This window comes from Capra hircus, chromosome 25 (genome assembly GCF_001704415.2).
Source record: "Capra hircus breed San Clemente chromosome 25, ASM170441v1, whole genome shotgun sequence".
NCBI lineage: Eukaryota > Metazoa > Chordata > Mammalia > Artiodactyla > Bovidae > Capra > Capra hircus.
In genome coordinates this window covers 39,526,479-39,545,182 of record NC_030832.1, presented here as the reverse complement: position 1 = coordinate 39,545,182, position 18,704 = coordinate 39,526,479, and the positions used below count along the sequence as shown (strand labels likewise).

Genomic DNA, 18,704 nt, shown 5'->3' with positions numbered 1-18,704 from the left:
AGAGGCCCACACTCTCCACAGGGACTGTCCCCTCCCCAGCTGGCTCCTCACCTGCCACTGCCCCACCCCTCCCTCAGAAACACACCTCAAATATGCCGTGTCCTCTGCTGGGAGGCCTCTCCCCACCCCTCTGCCCTCGCTCCCCTGCAGCCTTCCAGGTACAATCCTGAAGTCCCTTCTAGAACGTCTGCTCTACTCTCCCACCACCGGCCCCAGCCCACAGGCTCTGAGGCTCCCCTGCGGCAGAGAGTTGGGCAGGACCTGCAGGCAGCCTCCGCGCGGGGCCTGGCTCTCCTGGGGCTCTGATGGCGTCTCCAGGCAACGGGCCTCTGCATCCACCATTTCCACCTGGAGGCCTAGAAGGCACCACAAACGTGGAGCCTGCATCCTCACCCCCGCAAGCCCCGAGGGTCCCAGCCTGCCCGCGCACCACGCACAAGCCTCACCGCTCCGCCTGTCTCCGCACCTCAGCTCGGCCGGTTCTCCTCAGCCCTCTGCTCCCCAGGTTGGGCACTCTTCTGCTAGAACACGGGGACTGTAACCAAAGCGAGTGTGGCCACTCTGGGGCACGGAGAGCAAGCTCAGCCATGACCCGCGCTCTAGATGTTTCCTGTTACCACGCCTAAAGCAGACCCTATCTTTGCTGTTTAGGAGATCTACGATTATCTGAATTATAATCCTGTTTTATCTCCCACTATTTATCTAGAGTATTTTAGGAAAAAACACAAACTATTGTTGGCTTAATTCTGAAACAGAAAGGCTTCAAACAAGGGCCACGTTTCATAGCTCAGATCACCATGTCCAACGGCTTCCCTGGTGGCTCAGACAGTGAAGAATCTGCCCGAAAGCGGGAGGCCGGGTTCAATCCCTGGGTCAGGAAGATCCCCTGGAGAAGGAAATGGCTACCCACTCCAGTATTCTTGTTTGGAGAATCCCATGGACAGAGGAGCCTGGCGGGTTATAGTCCACGGGGTTGCGAAGAGTTGGACACGACTGAGTGACTGACACTTTCAATTTCAAAATGGCTTTTAAGCTTCTGACGGGAAAACCGCTAGCTCTGCTCCAGCGCACACGTCTCTCTTAATGGCCAGGAGGCATCCTCGGCACCAAGGGCAGGTGTCCTCTTCACTCCTCCTCAAGCCCCCAAGCTGACCGCGTCCAGGACCGTTCTGTCCTTTCACTCAGAAAGCAGCAGGAACAAACCCTGCGTGTCGACCGGGGGCAGTCTTCTGCCTGGTGCATGGGTCCAGGCCTCACTGGCCACAGGTGACATCTGCCACAGAAGTGCTGCCCAGCTCCAGCCCTCCCCCCGGCCCCGGCACGCAATCCGATGCCACCACCCCGTCCTGATTTTACAACTGGACAGGAGCCTCAAGAGCGAGTTCAGAGCTGAGACAGGATGTGTGTGGCCTCAAAGGGTGGTGGCCCAGGACTCTTCTAAAGGATGCTACTGAGGAGACCAAGTGAGACAAACTTCCTGAGGCCACAGCAGCCACGAGGGAATGTTGGTCCACCCTCGCGGCGGCAGCGGCAGAGGCACACCCCCCTGTAGCGGCTCCTCTCCCGCTGCTGCTTCACCCCACAGCTGTTCTGCTCATGGCAGAACAATCAAGAGAAGCCTGCACTCCAGTGGGGTACAACTGTCCACTCAGAGAGGGCCACTGAGAGCGGAGTGGCGCCAGGCTGCCAGGAGAAGCGTGTGCACGCACCCCTTGCTTTCCTAGACTGTGAAGTTGGCAGATTCTGTACCTGTGTGCCAGCCCACACTTGCTTCTGCTCAAATCGGGACTCCCCAAATGCCTGTTCTGTCTCAAAACCCTTCGGATTTCTAGTGAAATCCCCTCCTCAACCCAGGCCTGTGCCCTGGCTGTGGAGCACAAGGGGAGGGAGGGGCACTAGTGATGTCTCAACAGCTACTCCCACGGGCTCCCAGCAGCCTGTGCGCAAACAGCATCCACGGACAGGAGGGACAGAGCTCACTCTCTTAGCGTCCCTCCTTTGACAAATCGAATGACGTACCTCATCATTGCTACTTTTCGAGGTGGCTAAAGAGGGAAAGTGGGCGCTGCTTTCCATCCACAGGCTCCAGCTGCCTGGGGCGGGCCCTCACCCCACAGCCCACGCACCAGGCGGCCGGGCTGCTGAGGCGAGCCTGCCCGGGTGAGGCCAGCCTCTCCCAGCCAGGCCTCTCTGCCAGCCCTCCAGTGGGCCTCTAGTTGCTCACGTCACACTCTGCTGCTTCCAGGAGGAGCCAGACAGAGCAGAGAGGCGCGGCTTTGGGGGCCGGGCTCTGGGGTCAGGCACCGGAGACGCTCCTCCAATCGGCCCCCACCGCAGATGTGCAGACTAGGGGAGAGGGGGTGAGAAGGGGGCCCACTGGCGGAGGTGGCCTGAGAGGGAACAGGATACAGTGCCCTTGAACGCTGCTCCCCCTCTGTGCCCCACTGGGTCCCGGACCTCCTCCGCCTCCAGAACTAGATGGATAAATGCCACTGCAGTTAGGAGAGGGCGACTCCCTCCCACTGATTCCTGTCTCTTCTGTAGGCCTGGGCCTACTCTTCTCCTTCAGGCAGGCCACCAAGGTTGAAGGAACCAGGGTGCAAGAGAGGATTTTTAAGTTTGGGAGAACAGGGCTGCAGAAACTGTTCTGTTACTGCATTTTCCTGGACACAAGGGAGGCACATTAAACATTATTACTTTGAAAATGCAGCCAGATATAAGATGAATCTCATACAGGCAAATTCTATCACTTTCCCTCTTTCTACCCCGAATGAAAAGGACAAAGCGATGAGCTGAAAATGAGAGGGGAGGGTGTATAGTAGGAGGGAAATAAAAAGCCAAATGCTGAACCTGACAGAAATCATGGTTGAGCCACTCTCCCCTCAGAGTCATATCCAAATGGCGAGTCACCAAGGCTGCAAACGTCTATCTCAGGAGTAATTAAATCAAATTAATCTTAGGAAAAGAGCTTTAAATGTTCAAAGCCCCATTAATTCTCATGCCTTGTAATTAAATATGTACGTTAAGAAGACTTGGACAAAAGCAAAACATTTTCGAATGTGAATTCTTTATGTTCATAGACAGCATTATGATGCATTCTAATTACTGATCTTGCAGAAAACCATGTAAACATTTAGTGACGCGCACACTGGGAAACCACGGCGCAGAGAATGCAGACACAACCTCCATCCAGACGGGGCTTCAGAAAAACGTGTCTTGATAAACACCTTCCCTTTTAAGGCTCCACACAAGTTATTCAACGATAATCTCCACTTGGCTTTTCAACTCTCCCTGATCCTTGTCCCCTCTGCTCCTGAGGCGCGGCCCTCAGATGCATCTTGGAAAAGCCCTTGGCTTCTGCTGCACTGGGATCTACTTTATTTCCTTGTTCGTGTCAATCTCTCAGGGTCGGCCTTCTCTTAGATCATCAACCATGAAAGAGCTGGGTCACCCCGACATGCTGTGTGTCTTGAAGGGAAGGTATCAAACCCCGCATTTCTAAAACGGGTGTGCTCGTCAAAACTCTCAAGAACACTAGCCACGTGGTCTCTCAACAGCTCCTGACACTCCTTTGTCAAAGTGCTCTTGCCTCACGGAACTTCGCCTGCTTCTCACAACCTCAGTACTTCAAAGGAGGTGGGAAAGAATTACTCGTCCATTTTTCTGATGAGAAGAGTCAGAGTAAAATGATCTGCTGACAGACAGTAAGCAGCTTAGAGCCTGAATGTTATCAGTTTTCTGATTGCGTGCTACTGGTCAGGTTGCCAGGGCCTCCAGTTAAGGACGTCACAAGGTAGACCACAACACCCACAAAAAACTCTGCTCCCGTGATTTGTCTATACTGCTTGGTTCTGTTAGTAGTGGAGTTATCAATTATTTTTTTTAAAGCAATGTGAGTAGGTGTTATAGACTGAATGTTTGTGTGTCCCCACATAATTCACACATTGCAATCCTAATTCCAACGTGATGGCATTAGGAGGCAGGACCTTCAGAGGCCTTGAGGGTGGAGCGCTCATGGATGGGATTCATTACAAGAAGAGGCAGGAGAACTTGCCCCCTCTGCTCTTCCTCATGTCATGATACATAGACAAGGGGGTCCTCATTTGAACTGAACCTGCCACGGGCTCGATCTTAAGACTTTCCAGCCTCCAGAACTATGTGAAGTAAACATCTATTGTTTAAGCCACCCAGTCCGTGCTAATGTGTTAGAGTAGCCTGAGCGAAGACGGCTGAGTTTGGAAAATTTATCGACAAAGTTTTCAAAGACAGGGATGTTTGTGCTAAAGGAATTTTACCTACAGAAGATCTTAAAAGATAAAAGCAGAAGCCCTGATTATTCTAACTGGATCCATGACCATGGTCAATTGAATGTATCTGTCAGGACTATCAGGTTCCAAATCAAACCCGAGAAATTAAAGGAGACGCAGAGCTTTCACACACAAAGGAAAGGATATACTCATATCTAAGCTTTGGACAAAGATAATGTGCAGAGACTGTCATATTGACACCGGTGGATCTAACTGACATTTTAAAGTTTCCTCTAGGTCCAAAAGTCTGTGTGAAGCTCCTCTGCCGCCTGAAAGATCCTGAGGTAAGTAGATCTCATTCCAGGAGAAATCCAAGTAATTCAGCAATATCATTTCAGAGAAAAATGAAGTAAAGAAATCAAATGCCCCAAATGAGGAAGAATTCATAACAGTAAAAACCTCATCTTTTGTTTCTTTCCTAAGTCTGAGGGAAGGGAGAAGATAATTGAACCTACCTACATTGTCAAGATTAGGGGTGTTATCTCGGAATTTTACTAACATCCCTTCCTTTGATCCTCAGATAGCCCGGAGTGTCGTCATATCCCGTCACACATGAGGAAACCAAGTCACTAAGAGAATGAAGGACCTGTCTAGATCACCTAGGTTATGCCCAGAACTCTCACTATATTTAATATTACATTTAACTTACTACCATACTCTTTCCCCTGTTTTCTAGCAAGAAAAAAAAAACCCAAACTGCTGTTCTGACCATTTTACTTACGTCTGATGAAAGGTACTGGCTTTTGGAAGTGCAACCAGAGAGATGATTGGAGCAGTAAATAAACATCAGAAAAATGGGTCTGTTCAATGACAAAGTCTTTGTATTCTGTGTATTGATTCTGTTCCCGAGAAAACTTAAAACATTCAATGTCGGAAGTTTTTGCCTAATGAATTTCACTTACTTCTACCAGTGAAGACCAGATACGACTCTAGGGCTAGCAGACGGAGGGAGCACTTCAGTTCAGATGAAGACGATGGCATTTTACTACCTGAACGGCACAAAGCCCTGCCAGGTTTTTGTGGAAGAGCCACGAGAGTAAACAGAAGGCACTTCCACTCTGAGTCCTGGACTCTTCCAGCTGACCCGAGAGGACGACATCAGGCTTTCTATTCTGCTGTTAAAGTGCAGAACCGTGTAAGTCCAAAATAATTCAACACAGATTGTTTTCTTTCAATTATTTTTATCATCTATTAGAGGGAACAAGCAGAGTAAGAATGCATGAAAAGTACAGGTAAACAGTAAACAAAGTAGGGTAAAAACTGTATGTGATACAACACATTCATATATTCAGAAGTCAAAAAGAAAGAGAAGCAGGAGCTAGCTGACTGGTTCATCCCAAACAGACTGAAGATCAGGGGAAAAGTGTTCAGCTAAAACTCAGAAGTCCATCCTGGAGTAGTTTTTGTTTTTTAAATCTCTGTGGACAATGGTTAAAGAAAAAAAAAAAAAATACACGTACATGCTGAGAAACACAAAAAGGCATAGTGAGTGAAAGCCTGAGTTTTAGCCCAGGAAAAAAGCTTAAATTGCACCCAAAAAGTACCTTGTTTTTTGTACTTGATAGTGTACTTCTTGGAGAGATTTCCTAATCCGTACTAATAGGTCTTTCCTTAATTTTTTGGAATGGGTTGCAAAATTTTGTTGCTCCCTCTTTCTAGGTGTGGGCCAATTCTCAATTTATCTATCTTACTTTTTTATCAAGAAAAGGGTTGCTTTTGATAAAGTATGACTTAGGCTCCTAAATGAAGATAACAGCCAACATTACTATGCAGATCACTGCCTTTTAACCGCCCCCCCCCCCGCCACCCGCCACCCCTGCAAGGCTGGCAGGATCTTAGTTCCCTGACCAGGGACTGAACTCAGGCCCTGGCAGTAAAAGTGCTAAGTTCTAATCACTGGACCGCCAGGGAACTCCCAGATCATTGCTTCTGAAAGTAAAATTTGAAGAAACTCCAAAATCAAGAGTTGACTGAGAAAGAGAAAAACAAGTGAAAACATTTTAAGAACTGGATTAAAGAAACAACCCTTCTTATGGGTCTGCCGTGGCTCCATCCTTCATGAAAGAACAAAAGTCAAGACCTTAGGACAAAATGAGTTCCTAGGAGGCAGCACCACCACCAGGAGCCCGAGGGCCCACTGGGGGAGCCAGGGCCAGGGAGGGGAAAGAGTGCCCGCCCTCCCATTCGGCCCTGCCTCAGCATCTTGCGGGTGTGTGTGATATGGGAAACACGACAGGACTCACTTTCAGTTTTGAGAATCATGACTCACTCTCCCTACATCCTCTCAATTCTGGCCATATTTATAGTAATATAAAACAAAAGAGAAGCAGCCCATGAGGCGGGAGCATAGAAGCCCACAACCTTTCAGTTCTACTGTCAAATGATTAACAATCCCTCCCCTATCATGAAGCCGTTTTCTTTTCAGGAAAACTGTAAGCTTTGTGTCCTCTCAAAATGGTTTTTCCTGCTTTTCAACAATTAAAAAATATTATTTCAAAGCAGTTTTTCTTTTCCCCTGGACTCAACTCAGGGCTGTAATTCCATGACAGCACTCTTCAGTAAAATAATTTAGATGTAAAGAGTGCAAGAAAATGAGGGGGCAGGTAACCCATGCTCGCAGAGTTCAACCACATCAGTTTACTCATATCTCTAGTCCCTTTCTACTTCCTGCTCCACGAGGACAAGGGCAGTGTTTCCAGAAGACGGACAGGCTTCTGATCAGAGACCAGTTTGACAAGGTTCCCCAGGTAACACAAAGGCAGCTCCAGCAGCATGAAGTTCTCTCCGTGAAGCGGCCAAGGGAGGATGAACTGCCCTTGCCTCTCAGAAGCCACTACACCAGCTCACATGAGCCTGTCCACCGAACACACCCTCCACGTGGGCAGGGCCGCTGTTACTGTCCCCTGCTCCACAGAGAGGAAGGGCGCGCACTCCGACAGGGTGGGAGTGTGTGGGGTGGGGAGAAGCACCCTGCTGCCCCCTTCTCTGGCTGCTGCCACTCTGCCGCCCAACAGTTTGAACGTTAGGTGAGGGCACATACTCACTGCCAAGCTCACATCTTCCAACAACACAGATGTGTCTCACTTGCCGTGGAGTGCGGATCTGGGGCTGGTGGAGACTTGACTCAGGTAAGTAAACTCGGGCCCGGAGGGGAAGGGCTGATGCCAGCACACGCCTCTGCACCCCCTGCAATGCCTCTTCTGCCACCTGAACGCAGTCCCATCTGGATCATACCGCAATGCGCTAAGAACCTGCCTTCAAACGGGTTGTTCTGCAGTAATGAGTTCTGGATGTTCCTAAGTTCGGAGAGAAATGAACCCTGTTCTCTGACCCTGCACACAGACAGTGAGACTGGGGTGACCCACCAATGAACTGTAAAGAGCACCTCCCCACCCACTGACAGGGTCTCTGCTGGGTTGGCTTCTGGTGAAGACCCATCTCCACCCTGAACAAACAAGCACAACACCAAGCAATTCTGCCTGACAGCAGTATTTTATTGTTATGACACCGTCTCGTGACCCACTTTACTCCCTGCTCCCTACTTCTCGGTTATAAGCAGTAATTAGTAATGTCAGTGCTGTGGCTGGATTGCTCCAAGTCCATTAATAATGCACAAGCAGGAACAGGATGAATGCGTAAGTGTACAACAGAGGTTTCAAGGTTAAAAGCAGTAATGGAGAGAGCCGGCGGGAGGCAGGTGGTGTTGGTAGAAGAGGAAGGCGTGTGTGTGTGTGTGTGTGTGTGTGTGTGTGTGTGTATGTGAGAGAGAGAGAGAGGGAGGGAGGAAGAGAGGGAGGAGAGAGGTGATGAGGGGTCAGTTTTAAATCTGGTTTCTGAAACGCCCAGCTCCCCTCCACGGCCAGTGTGCACGGTGAAGCCTAACTCCCTGGGCCCTTCATCAAGCTGAGTGCCTCCTCTCCTCTCCTCGAGTGGACACAGGCCCGACGCCTGGTGGGGAGGGCGTCAGCGTTAGGTCTCAGGCACTGAAGAGCCACTAGTGTGTGACACAGGTCAGAGCAAACGGTACCAGCGTCTTCAAATGTGTGTTTGGTGTTTCAAACGACCTCTCTTATAAATGGCAGTGCTCGCTTGTTCAGCCGAACTAGGACCTTCGCACTGAAGCTACACGGGGAAGTCAAGATCAGCGACGCCGGGCCCTCCTTCAGTGCCCGAGACAGAGATGATCGACAGCTGCTCCCCTTCTCTGCAAACCTCTGCCCACCAATACGACACCCGGCATTCCTACCCGGAGCTTCGTATCAGAACTGCATGACAGCAAACAGGCCTGCAAATCAGGCCTGGGCAAGGATGAGCCTGGCTATTTGAAAAATATCTGCTTGGGAGATGGGGGCGGGGCCCTGAAGCCAGGTAGACAGTCAGCTGTGACCCCTGCACTGTTCGTATCTACTTGACTTTCTAAGTAGAGACAGCCCTTCCCTTGTCCCTCACCAACCAAAACTGAACTGCTTTACTTACTGGGAAAGTAACAACTTTATCTGCTGGTTTCACAACCAAAACCAGACATTTTAAAAGCTGGTCCCTGTGATGCTTGGGTGAATCAGATCCCATCCTTACTTGTTAGTCAGAAATAGTCTCTGTGGGAAAAGGAAGCAGTTGGAAGCAGTCTTGAATCATAATTACTGAAAGCTGTATTTATACCCATGGGGCTCTAACTTCTGTGCCAAGGTTTTCTCACTGTGCTGGAGACGGGGCTCCTGTAGAAAGGCCAGTGAGAAGAAAGGGAGAGCTGTCAGAGTTCTAGCTCTTTCCACTGCCTACAAAATTGCATTAGTCACCTACAACCTGAGGCAAAAAGCTCCCCTTCTGAGGGTGGTGAAGTCAGCCCTCCCAGGGATCCAGGAGGAAGGTCGACAGGTTTTAAAGTGGGCAAGTATATTTTCAAAATCATGTTTATCATTCCCCCCCCCGCAAGTTCCCTAAAAGCAAAAATAAATAAATAAATAAATCCTTTTGTTCTAGAAGTTCAGAGATGACTAGGTTGATGAAAACAAGTGCAATTATTTTTTTAATTGGAAAAGTAACACATGCACAGTACTCCCTCTTCCCTTTGGAGAAAGCCTTCCCCAAAGCAATGCCCTGCAACCAATTTCTTCTCTCTCCTTCCACACAGAGCTTCTGCACCTGACCACATACAACTCCTCCTCCTCCCATTTGAGATCCAAATATAAGCGTACAATATCCACTGTTCTATACTTTGCTGTTTCTTTTTTAAACTTAATACATCTTGGTGATGGCTTCAGACTGGCACAACTAGGCCCATGTCATCCTCCTTAAGGCTACAGTGTCCTGGCTCACAAGTCAAGTCTGGTCTGTCGCCTCTTTTAAGTGTGATCTGAACTAGATTGCAGTCCTGTTCATTTGTTCACGTGCTGTCTGTGGCTATGTGCAGGTGACAAAGGCGAAGCTGAGCATCATGCCTGGCCCAGAATTCCTAGAATGTTTAATATTTACTATCTTGCCTTTTATAATAAAGAAAAAGCCTGCCCCCCTCTGGTGTATGTCCTTGTATGAACATGCACACGCAGTCTGTTTCCTGCTGATGAACACGCAAGTGGAAAACGGGCATCCTTAAGAATGAAACTGAACTGTCAGTGCTGGGAGGCACTAAGGAGGAGCGGGAGGACAGAGTGGGAACTGGCTGGAGAGGCTGGCGTGAAGAAGCAGGCTCAAAGAGGCACCTGCAGGGCAAGCCATAGCCTCTGAAAGTGTGACTTCTTCTTTTTAGAGGAAGTAAGAGGCAAATTGCAGGTCTCTTGATAAAAGGAAATTCCCCTTTGCTGTATCAAAGCTACTCCCTGTGTTCGTGTTTTTCTTAGTTAGGCAAGGCTGCCTGAAGCATACTCTGACCAAATTAGGAAGCAAGCAGGCTGATGTCTCTAAGCCAGTCACCACATGGCCAGGACGCCCAGGCATGCGTAGACAGTGATGGATGGGGAAGGGGAGACTCAGTCCAAGAGAGAAGTGCTGCTTGCTTGAGAAATCAGCCTTATCAAAATTACACTTAATAAGAATTACTAATTGTTCTTGAAGATGAAATCCACTTCCTGCTTCTCACAAAAAAACAAGGGCTTCCAAGGTTTCTACAAGGAAAGACAGTGTGAGATGCACAGAAGAGAGGAATTCTGTGTGGAATTGTTCTGTTTGCTCCAAGGGCAGTGAAGGTCTTGAGAGGCATCAAGGAAAAACGTACCAATTAGCTTTCTGATAGATTGATAGGATACTCAATTTTACACTATTGAGAAAAAACTTAGGAAGGTCATACTAAGAATGATTTGCGTAAATTTCCAATTGAAGACCATTACCTCCCGGAAGGACAAGGTTTTAAACTAGCCCTCCGCTCCCCAACGAGGCTGAGGGACGCGACACTGAGCCGTTCACACTGAGCTCGTTTCTGCCACCTCCATCCAGTGACATTCTCCTTCAGGAAGGACTTCTGAGTTAACCTCTGGTTCTGAGCCAGTGAGCTCAGAATCTACTCTGACCACCAGCACTATCTGGGCAATAAAACTTAACCTTGAAAATCCTTGCTTTCCTCTCAAATTTGCAGACCAGCAAGATTTTTGGACACGATTTTTATTCCCTTAGGAATGTGCTCAGCTCAGTTCCAGGATTTGCTATGAAATCAGATGTGCAGTTAAGAGTTAAGGTAAGTTTAAATGATAAAACAAACCTCAGTTCTCCTCTACAGGAAAGTCTTTAAGGGAGCTAGGCTGAAAGATGCGGGCGCTGCTCCTGGCTCAGCCCGAGCACAGTGCCCTCTCCGGGGCGGCGGCCGCTCCCCTCGGAGAAAGCAGAGGCCCCAAACGGCCGTCGGCGCAGGCGGCCGTGCACTGGCGCAGGGCTCCTGTTGAAACACTGCTTTCTGTGCTGCCGCTCAGTTTGTGCTGAGCTGGCATCCGGGCTCCTTTGCCAGGTTGTACGGGGCAGGAAATTCGCAATCACGATCTCTGGAGCGCTCCATATGTTGTCAAAACTGCTAAGCGTTTGCTTTCTATCTACCCTTCACCAACTCTGCACGTTTAATGACAATCACCTAAAGGATCCATGAATTTTACTTATGAATTTAAAGGATACATGAGTTGGCACTATACAGCACAGGTATTTGTCTGAAACCCTGGTTGACTGACATACAAACCCATCAATCAGGAACTGTGTTTCTGTTAGTCAAGATTTCTGTGACTCACCTGAGTCAAACTGCACCAGTGGACGGCTGAGGACACAGAGGGATTAGAGCGGTCCCTGACAAGGAGTTCTCATATAACACAAAGACGACAGTTTGATCACTTCCTCAAGCTGTGTGAACCGCCTGCTTCATCTGCTCAGTGAAGACGCCTGGGCTGTATGACTCCCCTCTACCCCTCATAAATCCCGCGTCTACAGTTACAGATAGAGAAAAGCAGATGCCAATAGGAGAGTCACCTGGGCAGGCCCAGTGCCGGCCCCTTGACAGGGCTGGAACCACACCCTTGTTCCCCACCAGACGAGTGTGAGTGTGACGGCACCCAGGGGGCTGGCAGGCCCTCCACGCCCTGCTCCCTGTGACGGAAGCTGCTGCTCAGCAGCCTGGCCTGCACAGGGCCGTGGGCCGGGCCGCCGGGCCGCCGCGCCTCCCGCGGCGCGGTCCTCTCCCGGCACGTCTTCTGCTTTCTCACTGCAGGGCAGAGGCACACGGCTCTGCGCGAGCTTCGTTGCCCTTTTATGGTAGAAAAATGAATTGCCTGCCCAGCAGTGGAGCTGAGAGATGACAGAACGGAAAGCTGTCATTTGTTGTGGTTTTGGCAGCAAGCGTTCTCCTCTCAGCCACCCTTGGATGGACAGTGCACGCCTGACATTCGGCAAGGGAAAAGCAAAGCCCCAGCCACACAGCTCCCCGATGAGAGCCTAGCCTGCACAGCGATACATTTACTGAGGAATGGCATCAAGCCTCGTTTTTATGAAAATGTACCTTTTACAAAACAAGGCATCAAAAGGTTTGTGCTTGTGAGTCCCAGAAAACATGGTTACAATCAGATCACATCTGAGGAACAGACCTCACTTCCTTGTACAACGAGGATGTGGGGCTGGAGCTGGGCAGCGAGGTGACCTCACTCTGGAGGAGGGGCTGTGGCTCTCCCTGCAGCCCAGCCAACCTGGGCCCTGTCACCCGGATGGCTCAGGGGGGCAGGGGAGGCGCCACCAGCCCCAGATAAACGCAGCTCCTGGGAAAACACACCGATATCCAAGTCCCTGTGGTAATAAACAGCAGTTGGTACCACAGGGCCGTAAATGGTTTGCATTTCTGTCAGGAGGCCCACAGGAAAAAAAAAAAAAAGCAGGCCTCCCAGCAGCTGGGGAAACACACTGCAAGAGGAAAATCTGGCAGATCTCTGTATGCACATCAGAGTTAGGGAAATAGGCCCATCTGAGTGAGAAATTAAGCTTAATCCAACATGCTTTTGGCTGGAAAACAAGTCTTTTTAAATGTGTGGGGAAAAAACTCTGATGGTTACGGGGTTCCTTCCATGTTTAAAAAGCACCCAGGACTGAAAACAGCACACGTGCCGGTGTGGAGCCAGCGCAGAGCAGCAGCAGCTGCTGAAGGACGCGCCTGGCCTCCGTCGGGCCCCCTTCCCAACACCCCTCCGACCCATGGGGGGCTGCGCGCTGGGGAAGCCCCACCACAGGGAGGAGCCTCCGGGACAACCGGGCCGACTGTGTCCACCGCTGGCCCCGGGCAGGCACCTCCACCGCCCCTCCTGCCCGCTGCTGCCCCTCCCCGGCAGCTCCCGACAGCCCTCAGAAGACCGTGTCTCTCCAGGCCGATCCAACCCCACGAGGCCTTCTGGAGAAGGAAGCCACACAAGCGCTCGAGGCACTGCATGAACAAGCCGGCCTCGGGACTGAAGGGTTTGCTGGCCGAGGGCCACGCGGGCGCTGAGTGACTCAGGTCTGGGGTCACCAGAAACGCCCCTTCACGATAATACCACTGACCAGACTGCCCAGCTCCCCGAACGCTCTGTACCTCAGCCCTGCCCACCTCCCACTCCCTCCTTCAGGGCGCTCAAGGTCCACCCTTCTGGCACTGTGATCACTAGCATCCGGGCTGTCAACAGCTCCCTGGAGTGCCCAGAACCAGACCCACTGTCCCCACTCTGCCCTGCGAAGCCCTTGCAATCTGGGGTCTGCCTCTCTTCCCAGTCCACATCCTCCTGCTCCGTCACACCGCCTGCTGGCTGGCCACTCACGCCACTTCGCTCATGTCAGAGGCCTGGTCCCCTGCTTCACCCACTAGGCCACAGTCAGGCCGAGACTCCGCTCCTGCACAAGCGTTTCCTGGCGGTGTGCTCGCCCGCCTCTGGGAGCAGCCACCGTCACAGCTCCCGTCCTCGCGGGGCTGGCCTCCCCTGCTCAGAGCTCAGGAGGGCTGTGGCGGCCCCTGTCGCGTTTCTTCAGGCCTGGCAGCGCTCAGTCAGTATCTGAATGACCAGATCTGACCAGAGCCCCACAGAGCAGAGTCCCACCTGCCCTGCCACAAGTCTAGGCTGAGGGGGTGGCTAACGAATGTGCTCAGAGAAGAGGGAAAAGATGTCAGGGATGATAAGGGGCAAGACCCTGTGGGGGCTTCTGCATGGTGACCAGACAAAAGTTTTTAGAAAGGACTGAGTCCAGAGAAAGAGAGGAATGAACCCACATGCAGGCAGAGCACTGGAATGAAGGTTTTAGGGGCAAGGGTGCCACCTGGGAAAAAAAGACCCAAGCTGGCAGAGATAAGGTCAGGTCAGAGCAGGTGCTGGCCTTGGAGAGAATAGGTGGCCAGAGGGCTGTGGTAACAAGACAGGGAGCAACAGATGTTTTTAGCAGCAAAATGTGACAGAAGAGGGGAGAGGAAGGCAAACGCACAAGCTGTTGTCAAAGACAAGGGAAAAAAAACCGTGATCTGTTTCACTCTCTTTGGGCTAAAATGTGGATCAGCTCATCAGATGTAGGGAGCTTTTGAAACTTAAAATGCTTTTCATATTCGTACTTCTGGTGGGAAATAAAACTGAAAAGTGCTTTTATGGGGCTACAGGGATCTGATCTGAGAAGTTCTCTTAGCCTACTTCTCTTTGAAAACCAAATGTCAATGCCAATTTGAAAGTCCTCAGTATTCTAGAAATCAGAGTGTCTGGACTGGAAGGACACTCAAAAGGTCATCTGGTCTTCCTCCCGGCCTCAAGGGTGGACTGCAGGTTGCAAGGCATCCCAGAGGAAGAGAATCTGTTGAGGGCTGCGCCTGAGCCTCTGGCAGGGCTCTGCGCCAGGCCCCAGAACCCTGGAACCCATTTCACTGGTTACGGGACGGTCCAGCAATCCATTCAGGATTCCTGACAGGCAGCTCAAGTCTGTTTTCCCAGGGAGGCTGGAAAACATCAGGGCTCCACCAGGTGTACAGAAGAACCTCACACTCACAGAGAAACCCCACACACGCAGCCCTCACTCCTCGGGGATGATGAGCCCTTTAATCTTCCCACAAACAGCTGCTGACACTGTCCTATTATGTCACGAATTTTCCTCATCTCTTAAGGAAGTGACTACGCCATGAAATGGGACAGTTCAGTGAAGGGTCTAACCCGTTTCCAAGAGTGAGGTGCCCTCAAAGCAGCAAACCAAAGTAGGTCAGAGCCCAGACAAAGAATTCAAACCCATCTAGATTTCTATTGTTTTTCAAATTACTTTGTTATGAAAAAATGGAAATACACACAAACATAAATCATATAATGAGCCCCATGTATCCATCACTCGTGTTTATAAACTGCTAGCTCGTGGCCTATCTCGGCTCCCCTAAACTCTGTCTGCTCTGCCATTCTCTCTCTTCCAGTACAATTTCCAAGCAAATTGCAGACTATGTATCACTCCATTTGTAAATATTTCAGTTTGTATCTCTAAAAGACAAGGACTCCTAAAAAACCGACCTATCATACCAAAACCACACCTAAAAACACACAGACGATAAGAAAAGCCCCAATCTGATTCCTGATGTTGACAGCTGCTGGCCACGTGACTTTGAGGTGACAAGGGGCAGAAGGCTCCTCAAGCCCAGCAGGAGCTCCACTGGCAGGCTCAAGGACTCCTGTGGCCTCAACTCTGATGCTTCTGATGCTTCCCCTGTCGCTCAGGGGGTAGAGAACCCGCCCGCAGTGTGGGAGACCTGGGCTCGACCCCTGGGTGGGGAAGATCCCCTGGAAAAGGAATAGGCTACTTACCCCGATATTCTTGGGCTTCCCTGGTGGCTCAGGGGGTAAAGAACCCGCCTGCAGTGCGGGAGACCTGGGCTCGATCCCTGGGTTGGAAGCTCCCCTGGAGGAGAGAAAGGCTGCCCTCTCCAGTGTCCTGGCCTGGAGAAGTCCATGGACGGCACAGTCCACTGTCACCTCAGGGAGCCCCGACAGGACAGGATCTGACCCTCAGCAGGGCAGTGCACCAGCTTTCGCCTGGGCTCCTCCTGCTGACCTCGGCGGACTGCCCTTGGTTTCCCAGCGCTGATCTGAGTTACCAAACTGATTCCCAGTCCATCTTCTCAAGGGACATTGGCATGTAATACAGACGCAGAGCACACAGCTGCCACACGGCTTCCAAAGAGACGGCAGAGCTGGCTCCTTAGCCTGTTACACTGGAGATGAAGGGCAGTGGGTGACGTGGGTCTGGGTGGTCGATCCCCCCTGGCCTCTGGGGACGAGAGAGGCCCTTCCATTTTCGGTATGTTTGTCTCAAAGTCAGGGAGGACGCTGAGGAGTAAAAGACCATTTACCTTCTCAGCGACCACACAGCAATCAAAAAATGACCTTGAATTCAACGGTAAACACAAGAAATTCCACCCAGAGGCAGCTTCAGCAGAGGCTCCATTCTGATTCTGCCTGAACCTTCCTCTCTGCTACCTCGTCCCTTGCCTACATTCCTCCTCCCTGACACAGGCACCCAGGAGGATACAGGGTGTTTTCGTGCTTGTGTTATTACCATAGCAACAATTTCTCTTCTACCTGGAAGGCTGGAAGCCCTGAAGCGCTCTGTGCTGAGAATGCAAAGGGGGGAACTATCGCTTTGCACTCCAACACACATGCAACCCCCGTCCCTCCTCAAGGACATCACGATGAGGATCCCTAAGATTAAGGTGCTGATAGCCAGTAACACACAATGAGTGTAAAGACAAAAAGGAGGCAAGTGACTCTATAAAAAAATATTTTGTAGATTATCAATTCTTGAAGGATTTTTAATAGGAGGCCTTTAAAAAAAAAACAAAAAAACCCTGAGATTGCTAAAGACTCTGACTCGAAATGCATCTTTCCTTTGATGAGGCCACAGGCACAGAAAAATGCATTAAGTGATATCAGCAAGATGTTTGAAAGCACTAAGCAAGTACTGTGGTTTCCAGCAAGAGACACGCGTGAGAGCTTCTGATGCCCAGACAGTCAGAGGTAGGCTGTTAGGAGTCTGATAAGTGATGGCTAAAGGTGGCCAGAAAATCCACGAAAAAGGGTCAGAGTTTCTATTTAATGAAGTGCACAAACAGACCTGTTAATCCACAGCATCTTTTTAAGTACCACAGTGTATTTTAGGAGAGACCAAAACAACAATAGACAGACAAGGAGCCGTGTCCTTCTGCCAAAGGACAGTGAAAGGAAAGGCAAGCAGCCCCCACCTCCAGGCCTGCTGGCTGCACTGCACGTGGGGTGACGGCCAAGACACAAAGGGCAGCGCCCTCCTATGAAGACGATGACCAGCGACTGGGCTGTGGACACAAACCACCGATTGTTAAAAACCTTCCCTCTGTGACTAACTCGGAGTTCTCCAGCAAAACGCACTCTCTGTTTTGTCTCCAGGCCTTTCCCACACTCATCTCTCTGAATATCGTTCCCTGGGATGCCAATCCCTCTGAACAGGCATAAACAAAAAACCAAGAAGAAACCTGAATGGAGGGGAGCCGGCAGTAGAGCGGCTGAGACACGGAGGGCAAACCCACGAGCAGCCTGCTTTAAGGCACGGCTCTCCCCAGGGCGGAACGGGGCTCTCCTCTCAACCTCAACGCTGTGGGCTCAAGTGACAGCAGTCATTTCCGACAGAACAGACTAGTCAGTAAAAAATTTAGCTTCAAAAACCTATCCCCTCTCCACTGTGGCATGCTAATAAGAAATGAAATTTTTTGAGTATATGATTTGAAAAATTAAGTGGTGTTGTTCAGTTGCTACGTCGTGTCTGACTCTTCGCGACCCCATGGCCTGCAGCCCACCTGGCTTCTCTGTCCTCCACTATCTCCCGGAGTTTGCTCAAATTCACGCTCATGGAGTCAGTGACGCTATCGGAGGTAAGTCTTCTTTTGGCCCTCTAACGGGACTTTTCAACTGTCCCCGGTAGGAGAACTCTGTGACTCTGTGTAGCAGGTTCTACAAACCTGGGGGAGGAAGCGCCTCCCGTCTGGAGTTCCTCTGCTCACCCGAGTCTGCACGGCGCCTGCACACACTCAACATCAGTTGCCGCCTTCCCTCAAGGGCACCGGCTGCTTTACTGACTGAGACAAACGATGGCCAGAGGGGTAAGCACCTCAGTTACACTGTGTCGTTTAATGCAAACCACCCCCCACTCCCAGCCCTGGGTACAGATTTATATAGAGATACAACTGACAAGCCATCTACAAAAGCACCATCAAACAGGTGCAACTGTTCTCATTTTACAGATAAAGGGAATGTGGCTCAGGGAGATGACGTATCTACCTAGGTCATGATGCCGAAGAGAGGAAGAGCTCAGATTAACCAAGAGACGTTCAACAGCAAAAACCACTCCTCCAGACTGTCTGCTTAGCTGCCTCATGAACAAAAAGCTAGGGCATCCAGCAAAGGGCTGGCCCTGGAGCAGGGCGTCGAAGAACACTTCTCATGCAACTGTATTCAGAAAGAACTCTCAAAACAGAGAATTTACCAGTACAGCCCAGCAAAAAAAGTACTCGTCCCACACAATGCTGACACAGGAGAAAGGTAAGGCTCTTCATCCCGAACTGAACAGGAAGTTCTGTGATCTGTCCCCTAGAAGGTGGCAACATCTTAACCATTTAAAGTGGCTTCATTAAGAAGCGCTGAATGTTCTCCGAGGGCAGGATAGAGCGATGCCCATTTCCTGGGCGCAAGGGAAGTCAGCAAAAACTCAAGGCCCGGCTGCTGTTCCGTCCTCAGGCCCCGAAGTCTACCATGAGAGCTCTGTCTGGACCACCTTGGTTTGGAAAGTCAGCAGCTGGCTTCTGAGTGTCGAGGGGAGAGATCTGAGGGGCTGCGCCAGCCCCCACTGAGAAAGCTGAGATGGCAGCGTTGCTGTGCCCACTCACCAGTCCCCTAACCTTGGACACCCCAAGGGTGCTGTCCCAGGCCACCG

The 18,704-nt window shown here is 50.7% G+C and overlaps 1 protein-coding gene across 3 annotated transcripts in view; it reads right to left on the bottom strand.

The window, feature by feature from the left end:
- RNF216 (ring finger protein 216) overlaps positions 1–18,704 on the bottom strand; it is a 120,984-nt gene that overhangs the window by 51,993 nt on the left and 50,287 nt on the right. Inside the window, exon 14 of one of the 3 annotated variants that reach the window (XM_018040718.1) lies at positions 6,295–7,603. The exons of the other annotated variants lie outside the window; for them this stretch is intronic. Coding sequence (XP_017896207.1) covers positions 7,565–7,603 — 39 coding nt within the window. The 3' untranslated portion in view covers positions 6,295–7,564. Of the gene's footprint in view, positions 1–6,294; positions 7,604–18,704 lie in introns of those variants that run through there. 3 annotated transcript variants of the gene reach the window in all.